The sequence below is a fragment of the Letharia columbiana genome (genome assembly GCF_014066305.1).
Source record: "Letharia columbiana isolate WasteWater2 chromosome Unknown Sc0000012_s0, whole genome shotgun sequence".
NCBI classification, from domain to species: Eukaryota; Fungi; Ascomycota; class Lecanoromycetes; order Lecanorales; family Parmeliaceae; genus Letharia; species Letharia columbiana.
Window position 1 is genome coordinate 217,277 of NW_023501050.1, and position 16,555 is coordinate 233,831.

General features: G+C 51.6%; 6 protein-coding genes across 6 annotated transcripts; 1 reads left to right on the forward strand and 5 right to left on the reverse strand.

The window, feature by feature from the left end:
- Positions 1–209: 209 nt before the first annotated feature.
- HO173_004610 (uncharacterized protein) lies at positions 210–1,427 on the reverse strand (the record flags this gene model as incomplete). Its single annotated transcript, XM_037306532.1, has 1 exon — positions 210–1,427. The coding sequence occupies one exon, from the start codon at positions 1,425–1,427 to the stop codon at positions 210–212; it is 1,218 nt and encodes a 405-aa protein (XP_037166470.1).
- A 455-nt stretch (positions 1,428–1,882) lies between these two features.
- HO173_004611 (uncharacterized protein) lies at positions 1,883–3,804 on the reverse strand (the record flags this gene model as incomplete). The annotated part of the gene is made up of 6 exons (XM_037306533.1): positions 1,883–1,909; positions 1,962–2,003; positions 2,076–2,331; positions 2,381–3,094; positions 3,142–3,591; positions 3,644–3,804. 6 exons carry the CDS (start codon positions 3,802–3,804, stop codon positions 1,883–1,885), a joined length of 1,650 nt encoding a protein of 549 aa, XP_037166471.1.
- A 502-nt stretch (positions 3,805–4,306) lies between these two features.
- HO173_004612 (uncharacterized protein) lies at positions 4,307–7,055 on the forward strand (the record flags this gene model as incomplete). Its single annotated transcript, XM_037306534.1, has 5 exons — positions 4,307–4,316; positions 4,371–4,494; positions 4,551–4,739; positions 4,797–6,894; positions 6,957–7,055. The coding sequence occupies 5 exons, from the start codon at positions 4,307–4,309 to the stop codon at positions 7,053–7,055; spliced, it is 2,520 nt and encodes an 839-aa protein (XP_037166472.1).
- Positions 7,056–7,501: 446 nt separating this feature from the next.
- On the reverse strand, positions 7,502–10,399 carry HO173_004613 (uncharacterized protein; the record flags this gene model as incomplete). Its single annotated transcript, XM_037306535.1, has 2 exons — positions 7,502–9,747; positions 10,300–10,399. The coding sequence occupies 2 exons, from the start codon at positions 10,397–10,399 to the stop codon at positions 7,502–7,504; spliced, it is 2,346 nt and encodes a 781-aa protein (XP_037166473.1).
- Positions 10,400–11,173: 774 nt separating this feature from the next.
- HO173_004614 (uncharacterized protein) lies at positions 11,174–13,099 on the reverse strand (the record flags this gene model as incomplete). The annotated part of the gene is made up of 1 exon (XM_037306536.1): positions 11,174–13,099. The coding sequence occupies one exon, from the start codon at positions 13,097–13,099 to the stop codon at positions 11,174–11,176; it is 1,926 nt and encodes a 641-aa protein (XP_037166474.1).
- Positions 13,100–14,806: 1,707 nt separating this feature from the next.
- Positions 14,807–16,524, reverse strand: HO173_004615 (uncharacterized protein; the record flags this gene model as incomplete). Its single annotated transcript, XM_037306537.1, has 2 exons — positions 14,807–15,969; positions 16,467–16,524. 2 exons carry the CDS (start codon positions 16,522–16,524, stop codon positions 14,807–14,809), a joined length of 1,221 nt encoding a protein of 406 aa, XP_037166475.1.
- Between the last annotated feature and the right edge of the window lie 31 nt (positions 16,525–16,555).

The window sequence follows — 16,555 nt, forward strand, 5'->3', positions numbered from 1 at the left end:
TCTATTTCGGCCTGGCCCGATTCACGCCAATACGCCTGGCCAGATGTGAGATGATGCAGAGAAGGTAGACACAGCCGCCATATTGCCATTACTGGCTTCTACAAGAGGCCAAAGGACATGGTCACAGTCCTCAACCTCAAAGGTCTCTCCTGGCATCTCCTTCCCTATTCACAAGCTTATACCGTTCGTCCATACCGCTGTCGTTCCCCTCACCTCTTCCCCATCATCCGATCCATATCATTCAACCACCCCTGCGCCTCTGTGACTAATTCCTTCCTCTTCGCCCTAAGCCCCTCATTCCCCTCCGTCTCCACCCCATCCAATTTCATCAGTGTCTGTGTCAGTATCGACTCGCTCAGCTTCTTATACTCGAAATCCCGACTCTTCTCATCCTTTGGCGGATGCTGCATGAAACCATGCACTTGCGGTAGCAAAGTGGCGTGGAAAGTATCTGCGATCATAGCAAGGGCTTCGGCAGGGGTAGAGGGTTTTCTCGGTGGATGAGTTGGCTGGGGTGGCGCTGGAGCCGGGACACCGCGAGGACCAGGGGATGGATTGCGGGTAGTGGATGAGGGGACGCCGTTGGGGGGGCCGAGATGGCCTGAGTCGCGGGGTGAGGTGATGGGCGAATCCCGAGTCTTCTTTTTACGGCCTGCACGGTGCCCTTTGCGTTTCCTGGGCTCGCCGCGGTCTATTATCGTGCCGTCGACGTCAACGCGGGGGCCGGGGTCGAGTCCACTCGCTATCATCTCTGAGCTCGCGCTGGAGCTGGATTCGTTGCCATCGTCTCTGGGGTACGGGTCTGAGGAGACGACGCAGAGGAGTTCACTGTTCTGCTTCAAGCCTTCGTCTTTGCAAGCACGGCGGTCTTCACGTAGAGATTTGCCTTTATAGAGCAGTTTCACCCGCCTCGGATCATCTACATTGAGCTCATTTGCAGCGGTGCGGCGGAGATCGCCAACTTTGAGGACACCTTCTGAAATATCAAATGCTTGGAAATGGAGGCGATATGTAGCGCCTTTGTGCTTCAAGATCAGAACATCCGGAGGCTCGGCTCTGCTGGGGTGGCGGTGAGTTGGTGGGAAGCCGTAGCTGTTATTTCGCTGCCCAGCATACGCTCGGGCTTCTGCTTCATCATCGACGATGTATTGGTAATCTTCTGGCTCGACACGAGGGGGAGGGCCACCGGCGTGGGCGAAGGGGGAGTAGCGCCCTCCACCCCAGGAGCTGCGGCTCATAAAGAAAATGAGGGCGAGGAGTGGGAGTAATGCTGTTGCGAATGTTGTAGTGTCCGCACTCGCAAGGAGAGCGGTGATGCTTTCGAAGACTGAGGCTGGGGGTGGAGGGGGAGCCTGGTGGGGCAGGTTGGGTTGGAGGTATTGGGAGGCTGACTCGAGATATGATTGGAAGGAAGGGTGCAAGCTCATATATAGAGATCGTAGATGTGAGGTAGCCAGTGTGAGACTCTCACTTATGAGTGAGAAAGCCACGTTGAGAGAGTGGTATATGTTGTATCGTGGGGGTGGTTTTGCTACTTAGTCAATTGTGTTGCTGGTCGAACGTAAATTTTGTCATCAAGCGAATCCTCCCCAATCTTTCGCTTCTGGAACGAGGGAGAAGCAACCAGCGATAAATAAGAATGCGTGTTAGCGGTTAATGTTAACACTCCAAAGATAATGATAGCATGCATTATTGACCAGCATATCATTGGCCGTTACTAATGTAATTATTTTCATGCTTTTACACTATAGAGTACATCCGATTGCAGTGGAGGTTAAGATGGGTATCAGGGACAATACGCCTGAGATTTATGCTCTAGGCTCCAACCAAATGCTATTCAACGCTTCAGACGCCTTGCAGTCCCTGCCTTCCGTTCATGCTCTTAGACAAGGACATACAGTGCACACATCTGGGAGTCAAATCAGTCTGTGTGAAGGAAAACAACCAAAGCATAAACTTACCATAGAAAGACCGAGGATCATGGAACACCAAAAGAGTACGTTCTAGCTCACAGTCAGCAAGTTTGACCAAATACTTGAGATATGAAGATATGAGGAACTCTGTGGTACACTCACATTGAGCAGCTTTCGACTTCGGACGATCCTTATCCGTTGCACTGCCACTATGGGCAATTGTGACATCTGCGCTGCGAATCCATATCCTCGTAGCTTTTTCGTGATGCAACCCATGACTAGTTCATGGCCGAAAGCACTCACGAGGAAGGTGATCAGCGTTGCTGTGTTCCGTGAGACATATGGTCTAGAGGCCCCGTAGACATGGCGACGGAGGAAGTGATGGACTGGGATATTCCACTCGCGAGAAAATTCAAGCCTTGATCATGATCAGCATAGAAACGACCTGATACGCCACGAGATCCTACCAATCGCTAGAGTTCCACCAGTCGGAATAGAAGTGCCGATCTGCGAAGCAAGTAATCTCTGCAAACGCTCCCAGAACATACTCGAAGATGACAAGGAAACAAATCAAGAATGTCATCATGAATGGGAACAGAAGCTGGCTGATAGTCTCGCCAAGAATGAGACCCATGTCAGACCAGCTATCGATTCCTTCCAGTCGTACCGCCGAGTCACGTAGTACAGGAACAATGAATTCCTCGCTTATGAGTGTCAGAAGGAATATGCAGCCGAAGACTGCAAGAGTCTTATAGAAGAGCTCCATCCAGTTTATTCTTAACGTTCTGGGATACTCGAGCTCGTAACAGAGGGTTGGACAGAGTATGTAGTCGGCATAATTCATCATCGACAGGTTGTTGGGGTAGGTCACTTGGCCCAGGGGTGAAATCAGTTCGAGGGCAAGATCCTCGCGTAGCTGTGTTAGAGTTTCTTTCTCATCCTCGTTCTTTTTGTCCTCTACTGCTTTATCCACCTCGTCGAGTTGCGTGCTTGGACTTGGATATCGTACAGCGGCGGCAGTCGAAGCGCTCTCGGGATTGTCGAGAGCGGAAAGCCGGTGCTCAGTGGTACTTAAGTGACCGTTATAGAAAGAGTATGAGTGCATCTTCATTAGTAGAACAAGCGTGTGTAAGGTGAAGAAGACTTGGGCGGTCCAGGTCCAGTTGAATATAAAGGGCCAACTGTTATTATCAGCCCACGTTTTCCTCGCCATTTTGATCCTGCGTACTTGACCCAAAGCACCAACCAACCAAGTTGAAAGATACTCTGAATTGGCATTCCCAGATTCTCCCATCTTAACCATCCTTTGCTTCTACGGCATAGCATCTGGAATGGCACGCTTACGCCCGTACTTAAGACCATTGCTCCATCACTGAGAGCAAGCTCCCATGTTTTCGTGGTCAAAAGATCAAACATATGATGCCTCAGAGGGTATCCTGTGTCTTTTATATTCCTCAACATAGTCGTGATGACCATGATAGCGAGTCCGATCCAGAACAAAACGAAAAAGCCTCTGAAGTCTCGATATTCGCTTCTTGGATCAAAGTGCGATACCCTGGCAGCGTATTCGACTGTAGGAAAGATCCTGTGCTTTTGCTGTGCTCTGACCTGCTTCCGAGCTGACGAAATGGACTGGGCTGATGGAGGAGCATCCTCAGGTAGAGGAGTGGAACGGCCACTGCTAAGAATTGAGCAAGATGTCTTCCACCAATATTGGATGACCTGCATACCTCGAGGATCCTGACAGAATTGTATCAACGTGCCCATTGGGTTTTAGGTTCCCTTCCTCGGACTGGGCTCGTAGGACCATAGGATTGCTGGGTTTGACAGGACGGGGACGGATGATATGATCAGGCCCACCATTTTGAGTCGAAGAGGATGAAGAGGCCATGGTATATTTTGCAGCACTCGCAGTGACCTCCACTAAGCAACAGCGCCACTCGAATACAGCTCTGGAAGGACACGCTTCCGCAGCGGAGGCAACATTGAGCTGGTTTCAGTAGGCCTCAGGGCGTGTGAAATGGCCTTTATCAGTATATGAGAGTCCTCGTGCCTTCGCGCCGCATTCTTCCGGAGGCTGGTGATTAGGCAGCTGACATGAGACCCGACTTCGAAGAATGATTAATGCCGAGCTGAATTGTTTCAATCTGGAAGCTACCTTAGGTTTCGGGAAATCGAAGCTCCAAAACTTGGGCGCCTGATGTTCGTAGGGCTGAGTCGTACAACATGCTAGGCAAATATCGCGAGAAGACCTCGGGTTTGAACTTTTGATAATGGAGCATTGCTTGCTTCAGAAGAACGGCACCGTCTGACCACATTGATGACTGTCACCTAGAGTTCTTAATTTCCACCCTATCACACCGTCGCCCCGAATTGGGGTCCATGAGGCCGCCATGAGCTCTTGCAAGTTTACTTCCCCATCAAGCCTCATGCTGCCGTAGCTGATATCGTGAACAGTGAAGCAGTTCATTCGCAATGTGCGCGCCTCAAAGACCATCGCAGACGAGAGGTCTGTGGTACAAAAGGAGAGCGCTGCGATCCGAGCAAGCTTCAGGGAAGAGAGTGGGGACCACAACGTCAGGTGCGCTTGCGTCGTGATAGACTCGAGCAGGCGGGGAGCTGACACGAACACAACAGGAGGAACAACGTTGCAAAGCTGCTGTACCTTTTTACGCTCGGAGAACGGACTCACTTTGGTCAAATAGAATGTCTCAAGCTCCTGGCATCTCCGCGCTTCGCGGACAAGAGACTGGGCTATCTGGGGACAATGCTATTACTAGACGAGAATCAAGAAGTCTTGACTCTTGTCACAAATTCGCTACAGAAGTGCATCCCAACTATCTCGTTTTTGACGGCTTTGGCTGACAATTGACACCCATCTAGCGACCTCAATCACTCAAACCAGTATGTTGTTGGCCTGGCCCTTTGCACACTTGGAAATATTGCGTCAATCGAGATGTCGAGAGATCTGTTCCAGCAGATCGAGTCACTCCTTTCCACAGCCAACCCTTACATACGTCGGAAAGCTGCCCTGTGTGCCATGCGGATATGTCGAAAAGTCCCAGACCTCCAAGAGCACTTCATCGAGAAAGCTAAGCTTCTATTATCGGATCGAAACCATGGCGTGTTACTCTGTGGTCTCACTTTCGTTACAAGCATGTGCGAGGAAGATGAAGCAGAGGGTGGGGAACAAGGTATCGTCGAGACATTCAGACCATTGACCAGCGGTCTGGTACGGACTCTAAAAGGACTGGCCAGCTCAGGCTATGCACCAGAACACGACGTGAACGGTATCACAGACCCTTTCTTGCAGGTCAAGATTCTCCGACTACTTCGAACGTTAGGACGGGGAGATCCCCGGACAAGCGAACAGATCAATGACATCCTGGCGCAGGTAGCTACAAACACAGACTCCGCCAAGAACGTGGGGAACTCTATCCTCTACGAGTCCGTCCTGACAATATTGGATATTGAAGCAGACTCAGGCTTGCGAGTGCTGGGAGTCAACATTCTAGGGAAGTTCTTGACGAACAAGGACAACAATATCAGATACGTGGCTCTGAACACACTCATCAAGGTCGTTGCTGTGGAGCCAAATGCGGTACAGCGGCACAGAAACACTATACTGGAGTGTCTTCGAGACCCGGACATTAGCATCCGGAGAAGAGCTCTAGACTTGAGCTTTACGCTTATCAACGATGGCAACGTGCGAGTTCTGATTCGAGAGTTGCTGGCCTTCCTAGAGGTTGCGGACAACGAATTTAAGCCAATTATGACCAGTCAAATTGGAGTCGCAGCAGATCGTTTCGCTCCTAACAAGAGGTGGCATGTCGATACTATGCTCCGAGTCCTCAAGCTGGCGGGCAACTACGTGAAGGAGCAGATCCTCTCGTCCTTCGTGCGCCTAATTGCAACCACTCCAGACCTCCAGACCTATTCGGTGCAGAAGCTGTACGCAGGACTGAAGGACGATATCACCCAAGAAGGTCTCACGTTGGCAGGTACATGGGTTATCGGAGAGTATGGTGATTCATTGCTCCGGGGCGGGCAGTATGAAGAGGAGGAACTGGTGAAAGAGGTTAGAGAGAGCGAGGTCGTCGATTTATTTGAGACGATACTCAGCAGTGCCTACTCCACCCAGATCGTCGCGGAATATATCATTACCTCCGCAATGAAGCTCACCTCACGCCTGAAGAACCCTTCCCAGATAGACCGAATACGACGCCTCCTATCCAGCCGCACATCAGACCTGAGTATCGAGATACAGCAACGAGCGGTCGAATACGGCAATCTGTTCGCCTATGATGACATACGACGGGGTGTCCTCGAACGCATGCCTCCACCAGAAATTCGTGAAGAGCAGCGGGTGCTCGGCGAAGCCACGCCTAAGCAAAAGAAGGCAGCGGCCAAAGCCAGAAAGCCAGCCAAGCAGACCGAGCAAGACATGCTGCTTGACCTGATGGGTGGCTCTGATCTTCCAGCTGCGGACATGAGTGCTACTTTGAACGGCACTCAAAACAACGCCGATCTCCTCGCGGATATCCTAGGCGGTGGCCCTTCTATCCCTTCAGCACCTGCCCAAATAACATCCTCGAACAACAACGGCATAATGGATCTCTTCTCTCCCCAATCACCTACCAACGGCCTCTCCTCCCCACCCTCCCAACAATCCACCTCCGCGTCCAACGACCTCTTCAGCTCCATGTCCCCACCACCTCCCCAATCCTCCGCATCCACACAAGCACACTTAGCGTACCAAAAGAACGACATGCTCCTCACCCTCCAAGTCCAACGCAACGGCGGCGTGGCGCAAGTCCTCGCCCGGTTCCACAACGCGAGTAATTTCAGCAGATTCACTGGGGTTGGGCTTCAAGCTGCGGTACCGAAGAGTCAGAAGTTGCAGCTCAATGCTGTTAGTAAGGCGGAGATGGAGGGAGGGGAGGAAGTGACGCAGGGGATGAGGGTTAGTGCTGTTACGGGGGTGAGTGATACCTATTTTCTGTACGATAGAGAACGATATTGAGGGCTAATGATGATATCTAGGCATTGCCAGCAAAGCTGAGATTACGGCTGAAGGTAAGTTACACAAAAGAGGGCACAACCCCTGTTACGGATCAGGTGGACTGGTCTGAACCAGCATGAATTGAGCGCATTAAAGATGGGGAATAAATAATGGTGCATCATCTGCAAAGGCATCTCATAGCGACGATAAAAGATATCTAAGTGTTCGAAACGAGCAACTAGTTCATGTCAACGTTCTTGTATCACCTATCATCTCTAGCCACTAACTTCGACCATTCAGTGGATGATGATGCGAGCCATGGACCATGATCCATGCAACTCGTGTCGCAGTCTCAGAACGGTCTTCCTTCAAACCATCACCGAAACAGAAATCAGAAATCAGAACACTAGCCAGCAACGACGCACGACCCGAAGCGCCGAGGTGTCCAAAGTCCAGACCGCGCTTCCATTCGTCAGAGTCCAAGAAACAAGAAACGACGCGCCTGCAACTTATGCACTTCAACGCAATGCAGTGCAACGCAATGCAATGCAACGCAATATTACCGTACCGCTTGAGCAAAAAACCCTCACACCCAAAACCTTCCAGCCTCGTAGTACCGGCTCACCTTATCGTCTTCAAAGAAGATACCCCGCATCCTAAACGCCCCGGGCCTCCTCGCCTCCGCCTTCGCAACCGCCTCCCTCTTCCTGGTCTCCTCCTCGACCTTCCACCTGCTCTTCACAAACCGCCCCTCATCGTTCACATACCAAGGTGCACTACGCTCATCCTGCGTGGCATTCCTCGTCATCGGCCGCTTCGGCGTCCGCAGCGCCTTACCCTGGCGCTTCTTCGGCCGAGAAGACGATGGCTCCTCGACCGCCGCGGCTTGGGTGGCAGCTTTGCGTTTGCGGCCCGTGGCGGGAGGGGTTGGGAGAGGCTCTGCGTCGACGTTAGCCGTGGGAGTCGGATCGGCCGTGCGCTTCTTCGGCGTCGAAGGGCTCGCGTCGGGCATTGCAACACTACCTTTTTGCTCCGTTGGCGGAGTGGGATCCTGTACGCCGACGTGGACGAACTCGTTCGTGAGTTCCGCGCGGTGAGGGAACGCTCTGGCGGACCTCCGAAGACCGTGTCCGGTCTGCGGGCCGGACGGTCGCATCGATGCAGGCCCGGTCGTCGGGACAGGGCCGCCAGTGCGAGTCGGCCGGTCTTGCCGCTCGGGCGACGGTGACGTCTGGTCAGAATGGACGGCGTTTTGGATTTGCTTCAAAGGCGACGGCAGGACGGCTTTGTACTTTCTCGCTTGGCGAGTAGATGGCGACGGCGATGAGAAGGTGGTTTTGAGATCGACGAAATCCGATGCCGTGGGGTATGACTGACCAGATCTTCTGTCCGTGTAGCCGGGTCGTTGGCTGGAAGGAGGAGCGGAACCGTATGGAGTTCCTTCCGCGGCGGCCTCTGGATCAATGACAGCGCCGGGGTGGACGGAGTCGCGGGTAGTCGACTCCTCGGCGTACAATGGCAGCCGAATGGGCTCTACATCGTCAGCATCAGACTCAGAAGTATCCGAGGAGCTCGCCACGAGAGGATCTCGTTCCGGTCTCCACGCCCACTTCTCCAGCTCCAGTCTCTCGAGCGTCTTCTGACTCAGCTTTGGGATTTCGGACAATGGTTCACTCTTATGCTTCCCATTATCGTACTCCGCAGCACCGTACCTTTCGTGCCGTGAACTGTCCACAGCATCATCGTCGAGCGGCTCCGTGTCCTCACGCTCAAATCCCTCGCATCCAAGCATCCTGTAGCCCTCCACGTAGCGGGCACGAATGGATTCTTGGGCCAGTTCGCAGCGGGAACACTGAGATTCTCCGTTGTGGAGTTCGGGGTCATGAGGGAGAAGACGCGATGTTTGACTTCGTCGCGACGAAAGCGGCAGAAGGTCGAATACGGCGTTACCCTCGTGAGCAGAATGCTGGAGGCGATTGCCATGGCACGAGGTACTGAAGCCAGTTTGGCGAGCAGTGGAGAGGAGGGGGCCTTCGTCTTCGGAGTCGGATGAGTAAAGGTGATCGGATTCATCCTTGGCTACGGAGCAATTGGGGCAAAGCATACGGGTACCATCGGGGCAGTTCTTGCATTCGCAAGGATGGGCGCCCAAGTCCACAAGGACAGATACCGAACGGAGTTCATTCCAGACTTGGAGCAGAGACTCGGCGGCAATGTCATCCGTAGAGCGATGTACACCACGGTTTCGAGAATTGCCATCTTCCGCGGGGTCGACGTCGTAGAGCTCGGGATCTTTGCCCTTTCCTTTGCCTTGGCCTGCTGCAGTTGAAGAGTTGGGCCGTGCGGCGTTCAAGGACCAATCTTGGACAGGTGCCGTGAGGGCTTCGTCGTCATCGACCGCGTCGGTTCGAAACCTCATGGAATACAACTGCGCAGATGCAGCAAGAATTTCCGCGCTGGTGACAGGCAACGCTGAATCGTTGCTGGGAGATGTGGTAAATTCGGGCAGCGGCACCCGGGGTGCTTTGGCAGCATCATTGTCCCCAAAAGAAGTGTTTCTGGAGTTCGGGGGGGTTCCCGGAAGGCTGGTTCCTAGGATTGATGAAATGGACAAGGGACGCGATGAAGTTGTGGGGAGATTTGCAGATTGCGCCTTTGTGTTCAGCGCAGAAGAGCTTGGTGGTCCTGTTGCAGGCGATGATAACGGCGTAGGCAAATGGGATGGAGGAGACATGTTTGGCGGTGAATGACAGAAAACTGGTGGTGTATTGATGTAGTAGTGAGCGCTTTCGAATTGTAGCAAGATTCTCGTAGATGAGTATTGTGTTCGGACTTTTTGCGTCGTATTTATTTGAAATAGGAATGTCGTAAGGAGCGGATTGAGATGAGTAGGGAACACATTTATTGAAAAACAGTATGATATTGCAATAAACCTGATGCCCGTAAACAAGCCATCTTGGTATTTTCTTACCTGCCAAATGAGTGAATGAGCGTAGGTGACAAAAGAAGGAGAAGACTGTAAACATTTAAATTAAATAAACAGGATTGCACCAGTAACGGGGTAACGCCAAGAGTATGAGCAAGTTTCCATCCATGGCTCTGAGAGAGTTTTGCGTACATGTTTGAGAAGTTTTGTGGGTATATAGAAGTCCATCGTCGGCGCGAAACAGAAAATTCATTGGTCATGTGGAGTAGGCAGTGGATCTATCAGTCAACGTTCACGATCAACACTGTTTGTAGATATTCATGATACACTCCTTATTCTCGAGAAATCATAATCGCAAGACAGGAAGAACAGGGAATCCGCAGTGCGCAGGTGTTAGACTGCCCATCAGTAAAATCAGCGAAATAAGAGAGGGAAGATACGAGTGGAGACCTCAATACCGAAATCTGGATGGGCGCCGATGTCAGCAGTCATTCCCCCATTGCCCCCGCACTTTGACCCATATATGGAGATCTCACCGAAGAGTTGAGGGTTGTCCATGTGCAAATTGGGCACGATCTTCGAGGAAAGTCTGTTTACAACTGTATTTATATAGAAATTGAACAAGGGTAGCATAGCGTGATGGACGGTGAGCTTTGAGCGGGATTTGAGTCAGAGAAGTGACAGAAAAATACTGGACTGGGAACCAAGGCCTTCTGATTGACCGTTCTCAGAATGAAAATGCTAAGAATCAAAGCGTTGTTGCTCAATCTGTGATGCTCAACACATAGGTGGCGTGCAGCCAGCATTGCATTTCTAGGAGATTGCGCCTTCAGGGAGTCTAAAGCACTGTCAGTATTGAATTCAACATTGCAAGGTGTAGGGAAGACGTTCCTATTATAAGGCAATGCCTTAGCAGTAGCTTGCATCATGCACAAACATAAGAGCGCATTATTAGCGCAATGGTGGACAATACTAGATGGAGAACATATCATTCAATTGAGCTAGTACAAAGCCAGCCCAACACCAGAATACTATCAGGGTGCAGGACTTCCCAAATCCTCAGAATCTGTGGTCACTGCATATGCTGCTGTGGTAGCATCGGGGTATGAACAAAACTCATCCTTCCCGCAATATTATCCTCTTCCTTTTATGTAATGTAATGGCATCACACTCGTGATACAAAGAGTGGCTGCAACCCGAAAAGAAATTCACCAGGTCCTGGCGGCTTCGCCCTCTGTCGCAGAAAAAACGCTATCACACAGCGCGGAGGCGTCTGCTGTCTATGCAGACTTGAAAGACAAGCCAGGAAAAAAGTGAGCCTCTGTGGCTGAATCAGACCCGGACCTGCTGCGATTCGCTGCGTCCCATACGAGGTCGGTGAGAGCCCGGGTAGTCATCGCGGTGTACCTCTTCAGATCCCCGTCGAGGATACTGTTTTGGATTATAGGGCCTGGCGTGGCGCTCATCATCGCCAGACGTCTTAGGAGAACGTCTGAAAGTATCTTCGGTTGGAGAATGAGGTGAGTATTCACCAAAGAGCTCACCACTACGACCGGAATCTCGAGTCTTCAGTGGTGTATTGCGAGCAGATTCGTGCCGACCGAGACCTGGGCGCCGCTCATCTGGTGGGAATGCGGACGACATTGGACGTGCCACTGGGGGCGACCTAGTTGATCCTCCTCGAGAGCCCATAGATGGACGCTCTGACGTTCGACGGCTCTCTTTTGGACGTGACTGAACTGTTTCCGGTTCCATTACATATGCCCCCTCCTGGGAAATTCCAAACGTAGTTTTTCTTTGAAGGGGAGTCGGTCTTGGTGGTGGATGGTTCTCTTCCGTCATCTCGGAATCTGATTCGCTACTACTGTCGCTAGTATCCGAGGGCGCCTTCATGTTCTTTAGGTTGGATGACTTCAAGGGCACGGGATTGCCTGGCCGCATTCGGTCTACCGGCATTGTTTCTGACCGGCGCATTGACGGATGCTTGAGTTCAGGTGAAGGCTGATAGGTCGCTGCACGGTGTGGTTCTCTCCTCGAAGACGACGAAGCGCCAAAGTAGCTCTTGTTTTTGGACGATTCTGACGAGTGGCCGGGCATACTCGGCCTTTGTGGCTCCACAATCTCAGGTGATCGTCTGTCTTTCCCAGATCTCCCAATAGGACTGACAGCTCGGCTATCACTCCTACGTCCCGAGGCGCGTTTTTCAACAGGAGGTGGAGGTGGTACTATTCTAGAGTCAAGAGTAGAAGCTGCTCTGTTGCGTCCTTGGGAACGGCGAGGTAGGGTATCGACTACATCGCGGGATCTGTTGATGTGGTCTCGAGCCTGGGATTCTTTCCATTCCAGTTCGTCATCATTATACCCCTTCACCTCGCGCTTGCCACTCCTCCGTGGCTCGTCTCGATCTTTTCTTCGCTCATCCCCACTTCTTTTCCGCTCGTCTCCACTCCTCTTCTTGCCTTCATCCCCGCTTCTCTTCTTAGGCGGGGAATCCCGCTTGCTTTTGCTATAATATCGTTCTTCGACCTCGGAATCCGAGCCGTCGTCCTCCACGAAGGATTCTACGAAGGATTCGAACTTATTTCTTGACTTCGATTCCACATCTCTCCTTCTATCCTTGTCTCTTCGCCTTGTTCGCTGATCTCGTTGCAATGCCTCCGCTGCTCGCTCAGCTTCCCTCTCCCGCCGCTCTCTCCTACGATCATCCTCCGCCTCTTCTTCATATGTTCGCGACTTCTTTCTCTCCTCATGCGTTCGCCCAGACCCAGACGTTTTCCTTGACGAGGATGTAGTATAACGGTCGTCTGTGTATTTTCTAGACGTTGAGGGGCGAACCTCGGCATACGTGCCAGGAAACACATCTGGCTCGTCATATCGACTGCCAGCAGGTTCCCTAGTCTCGTACATCGTGTTGCCTCGCATCTCAAACTTTGATGTAGATCCATTCCTCGGCGATGCATGTTCGTATGATCTCCGAGACGGAAACGATCCTCGCTCTTCGGCCATCTCAGCCCTTAGCTCTGCTAGTTTGACCTTCTCATCATAACGCTGCCTTCTATTCTCATCGCTCAGGATCTCGTAGGCTTGTTGTACTTGGTGGAACTGCTCCGCCTTTTGCTTTTTCGCAGACTCATCCTGCACCTTGTCCGGATGGCACGAGAGGACAAGCTTCCGGTGAGCGCTCCTGATGGTAGCGAGGGTTGCATCTTTGGGAACGTTCAGGGTCTTGTAGGGGCTCTGAGGAAGTGGATCGTCCATCACTGTATTTCAGTTGGTAATAAGGCTTCAAAGGGGGCAAGCACATTGAAAGGTAAGATGTGCCTTCCAAGTGAAAGAAAGGGAAGGTCATGCGTATTTAACCCGTTGTTTGCGTGATTTTCCCAGTTTCCGCCGGACCACGCGTGGCTGAGAATGGTACGGAATGTTTGGAAGCCGCTGTGTGATGAATTGCTAAGATTTAATGAGGTTTGTGATGACTATGGCAATAGATGATTAAATGGTGAGTAAGCCGCTGAGAAGACTGTCCAAGCCGCTCAAGATTTTCGTTTTTGAGATCTACGTCAGACACAGGTATGGCTTGGTAGATCGACGCGAGGCGGGGTGGCAATAGCGAATGAGGGATTTTGGCTGACAAAGCTGATTCTGTGGATGTCGATGGAAGATTCGCGGACAGCAAAAGATTTCAGTAGACCACGAGAGAAGAAGCAAAGGGAAACTCTCGGAGAAGAGCAGAGACCTCAGACTTAAAATTTCAAGCGGTTGTTGTTTGGTTTGTTGTTTGGCTTGCTGTCCAAGGCCCGAAGCAGGCGGTCAACTAGTTAGTGCAATGCTTGTGCGACCGGGTCTTTTTTCAGTTGCTACTCTTCGTTTTCGGGTATCCGGTGGGAAATGGTGAGATTAATAACTCAGCCCGGCGATTGAGAGAGGCATGAGTGAGACGTGTCTTTCAGAAGTTTTATTAAAAGTGAAGCGCTGAATGCGCAGTCAAGGCCTCCCGAGGATCGTGAAAAGCTGAGCGGGGCGGTGGACGATCCTTCTGGGCGTTGCAAACGTCGGCTGAACCCAACCAGTTGATTGCTGGAGAGGAAGCAGCCTGAAGAATGTATATTTGGTCAGAAGAATATCTTAGGAATGAGGACCAGGAGGTTAAGAGGGCAGTGATGGCTACAAAGGAGGAGGCGAGAAACGCATGTTCTACAATATCTACACCCTGCTTCCGTCCAGGTTACAACCGAGCACATGTACCAAGGTGCATTACTTTGGCTGGGGTGGATTAGCCAATAATACCTATTGGCATTGAAGCCCTGAGCGTGCATGGAGCCAAAGCATCTATGATGTCTTGAAGGTTCCGTGACTCGTGAGACTCCCCTCTAGGTCGTAGCCTGCGACCGGGACTGGGGGGCAATTTTAGTGGCCTTGTTGGTACTGGGATATGGCGAATAGGCGCTTTACGGGCTACGGGGGGAAAGTACAGGTGCATGTGCTCTCTGTCTGCTGGCAACGACTTAGGCTCGGGGCTTACCTCTTGGCGCTTAACAGTGAACATCGGGCCAATGAGATACACGGGCTTTCTTTGTCTAATGTACCTCATGCAGAGCATCACAAAAGTCACCTAAATCCGTCTTTTACGAGGCTCTCCGAGGGTGTAGTACGCAATGATGTGTTTCGTGGATTATTGGGACTAGGCATGTGGAGCAACGCTTTTGCATAATCCGGGGGGGGGGGGGGGGTCTTGCATGAATCGACATCAATCAACTGAACCACAGCGCTTTCCTGAATCAGGCTTATGCCCCGTAAATCCCAGTCCTGGAATTCAGTCCTTTCTCTTACGCTTGACTGCATCCGTCAGCTCTAGAAAGAAGCAGGTACTGAACGGACAGTGATAATGCCTTATGCATGCACATAGCCATAATGCGAGTTTGGACACTCGCCCAAGAACCTGGGGCGTTCGCCAAAAATCGAATTTTACTCTGAATCTTGCCAAACCGGTAAATCGATATCGACGATGATAGGCTTGTTGTATTTGCTGTTGGCTTTCAACGTGTAAGGCCAACTTGAGGCCATGATCGCCGCGTTGATGACACAAGTCTCTTTTCTGCCTCTTCGCTCTACCAAAGCTTCAAGGTCACAACGCCCGGATGGCGGATATCCTCCCTGGCCTTGGGTTGCTGAATGGATGTCACATGTGAGGCTTGCATACGCTGGAGCGCTTCCTCGGTCTTCGGCTACACGGGGGGCCTCTTTAAAAGCTCTAAATCGGTTTCCCTTGGAGGATACTTCAGATTTTGGTACGTCATATGCAGGTGTGACGGTCTCGGACCTCCTCGCCTTGCAGACGTCTTCTTGATTGTAAGCGAGTGGGTAAATACTGTCCAGCACAGGAGATGGAATTTCCTCGGAAGATGCTCCAGAGATCGAAGTGCCGGGCCCAGATGTGGCAAGCGTCCATGCAAGGCTGTGTGTCGATTCCCGAGTCTGTGGGGGTTTTCCAAATGTCTCTGCCGGCCCATCGAGATTGATTCCATCAGGTGCATCGATCCAAGTTCCATTCAGTGGACGTAGTGATTTAGCAGACAAATCAAGATGGGATTGCTTCCTGTTGCCAAATCCGAGGCCGGGATCTGTCCAGTATCCAGTAGCACTCTCCTTGAACTTGACGTTCTGGCAATCCAGATCCCACAAGATCCTTTCCGCACCCCGGCCCTCATGTACATGCCCGCAAATCGCTAGTGAGGGCCGGACACGCCACAACGTCTCGCGCAAAGTCTTGCAACCTGACGCTCCGTTATACCTCGACTCGTCACAATGGTATTTGGGAGGCGTATGCGTAATCACAATGTCGGTGTCTAAACGGATCTGATCCCACAACAGCGAAGCATGTTCAGGTGGATAGCTAAAAGCCCAGATACCATTGGCGGGCGAATAAGGTGAGCCAAAGACCTTGAAGCTCGTTCGTGGGCCGTCTTCTCTCTTCAAATATATATGGGACGATTCGTGGTTCAGGTAGGTGATGGAGGGGTACTTCTTGAACAGGTCGATGCAAGCTTGAGGTTCCTGAGGACTCTGATTATGGAAACGTAGGCCATGCTCTTTGTAGAAAATCGGATCCAGAGTTATATCATGATTGCCTGAGAAACCGGTCAGCTTCCGCAATTGCTCCGCGACCCAGTCGACTATTTGCCTGCAATTACGATCTTTACCTCACAGTCGGCATGATCGATCCAGTCCAACGTTCTTCTCAGTTCTGCAAAGGTCCCCTGTCTTGTCAGGTCTCCTGCATGGATCAGCACATCAGCTTTTGGCAGCTTAAATGCCCCATCTGCTGGACACGCGTTGTGGGTATCGGAGAGACAGACGAAACGAGTCTTGCGCAACTCAGGAGCCATAACGAGATAATTGGGGGCACATCTTTCGTAGGGATATCAATGTTGATCTCGCTGAGTGGCATCGCATGACTCATTGATGCTGACAGAGCTTGGCATGGCCCCTTGCATGTTCTGGAAGGAAGGCGCACTTCAACCCCAACATCGCTTATCTCTAGGCCGGAGCTATACAGAGGCTTGTCCAGCTAGATGGAGCACGAGTGTCATCAAGTGGAGAGATCAAAGTTCGTCTGCGTGATTACATCCAGGCAGATAGTACCAGTCTACTGGGCATCTCTTCATGTGGACAGTATCAATCATATTGCTAGTTCGAAGCCAGGAGATTATGGAA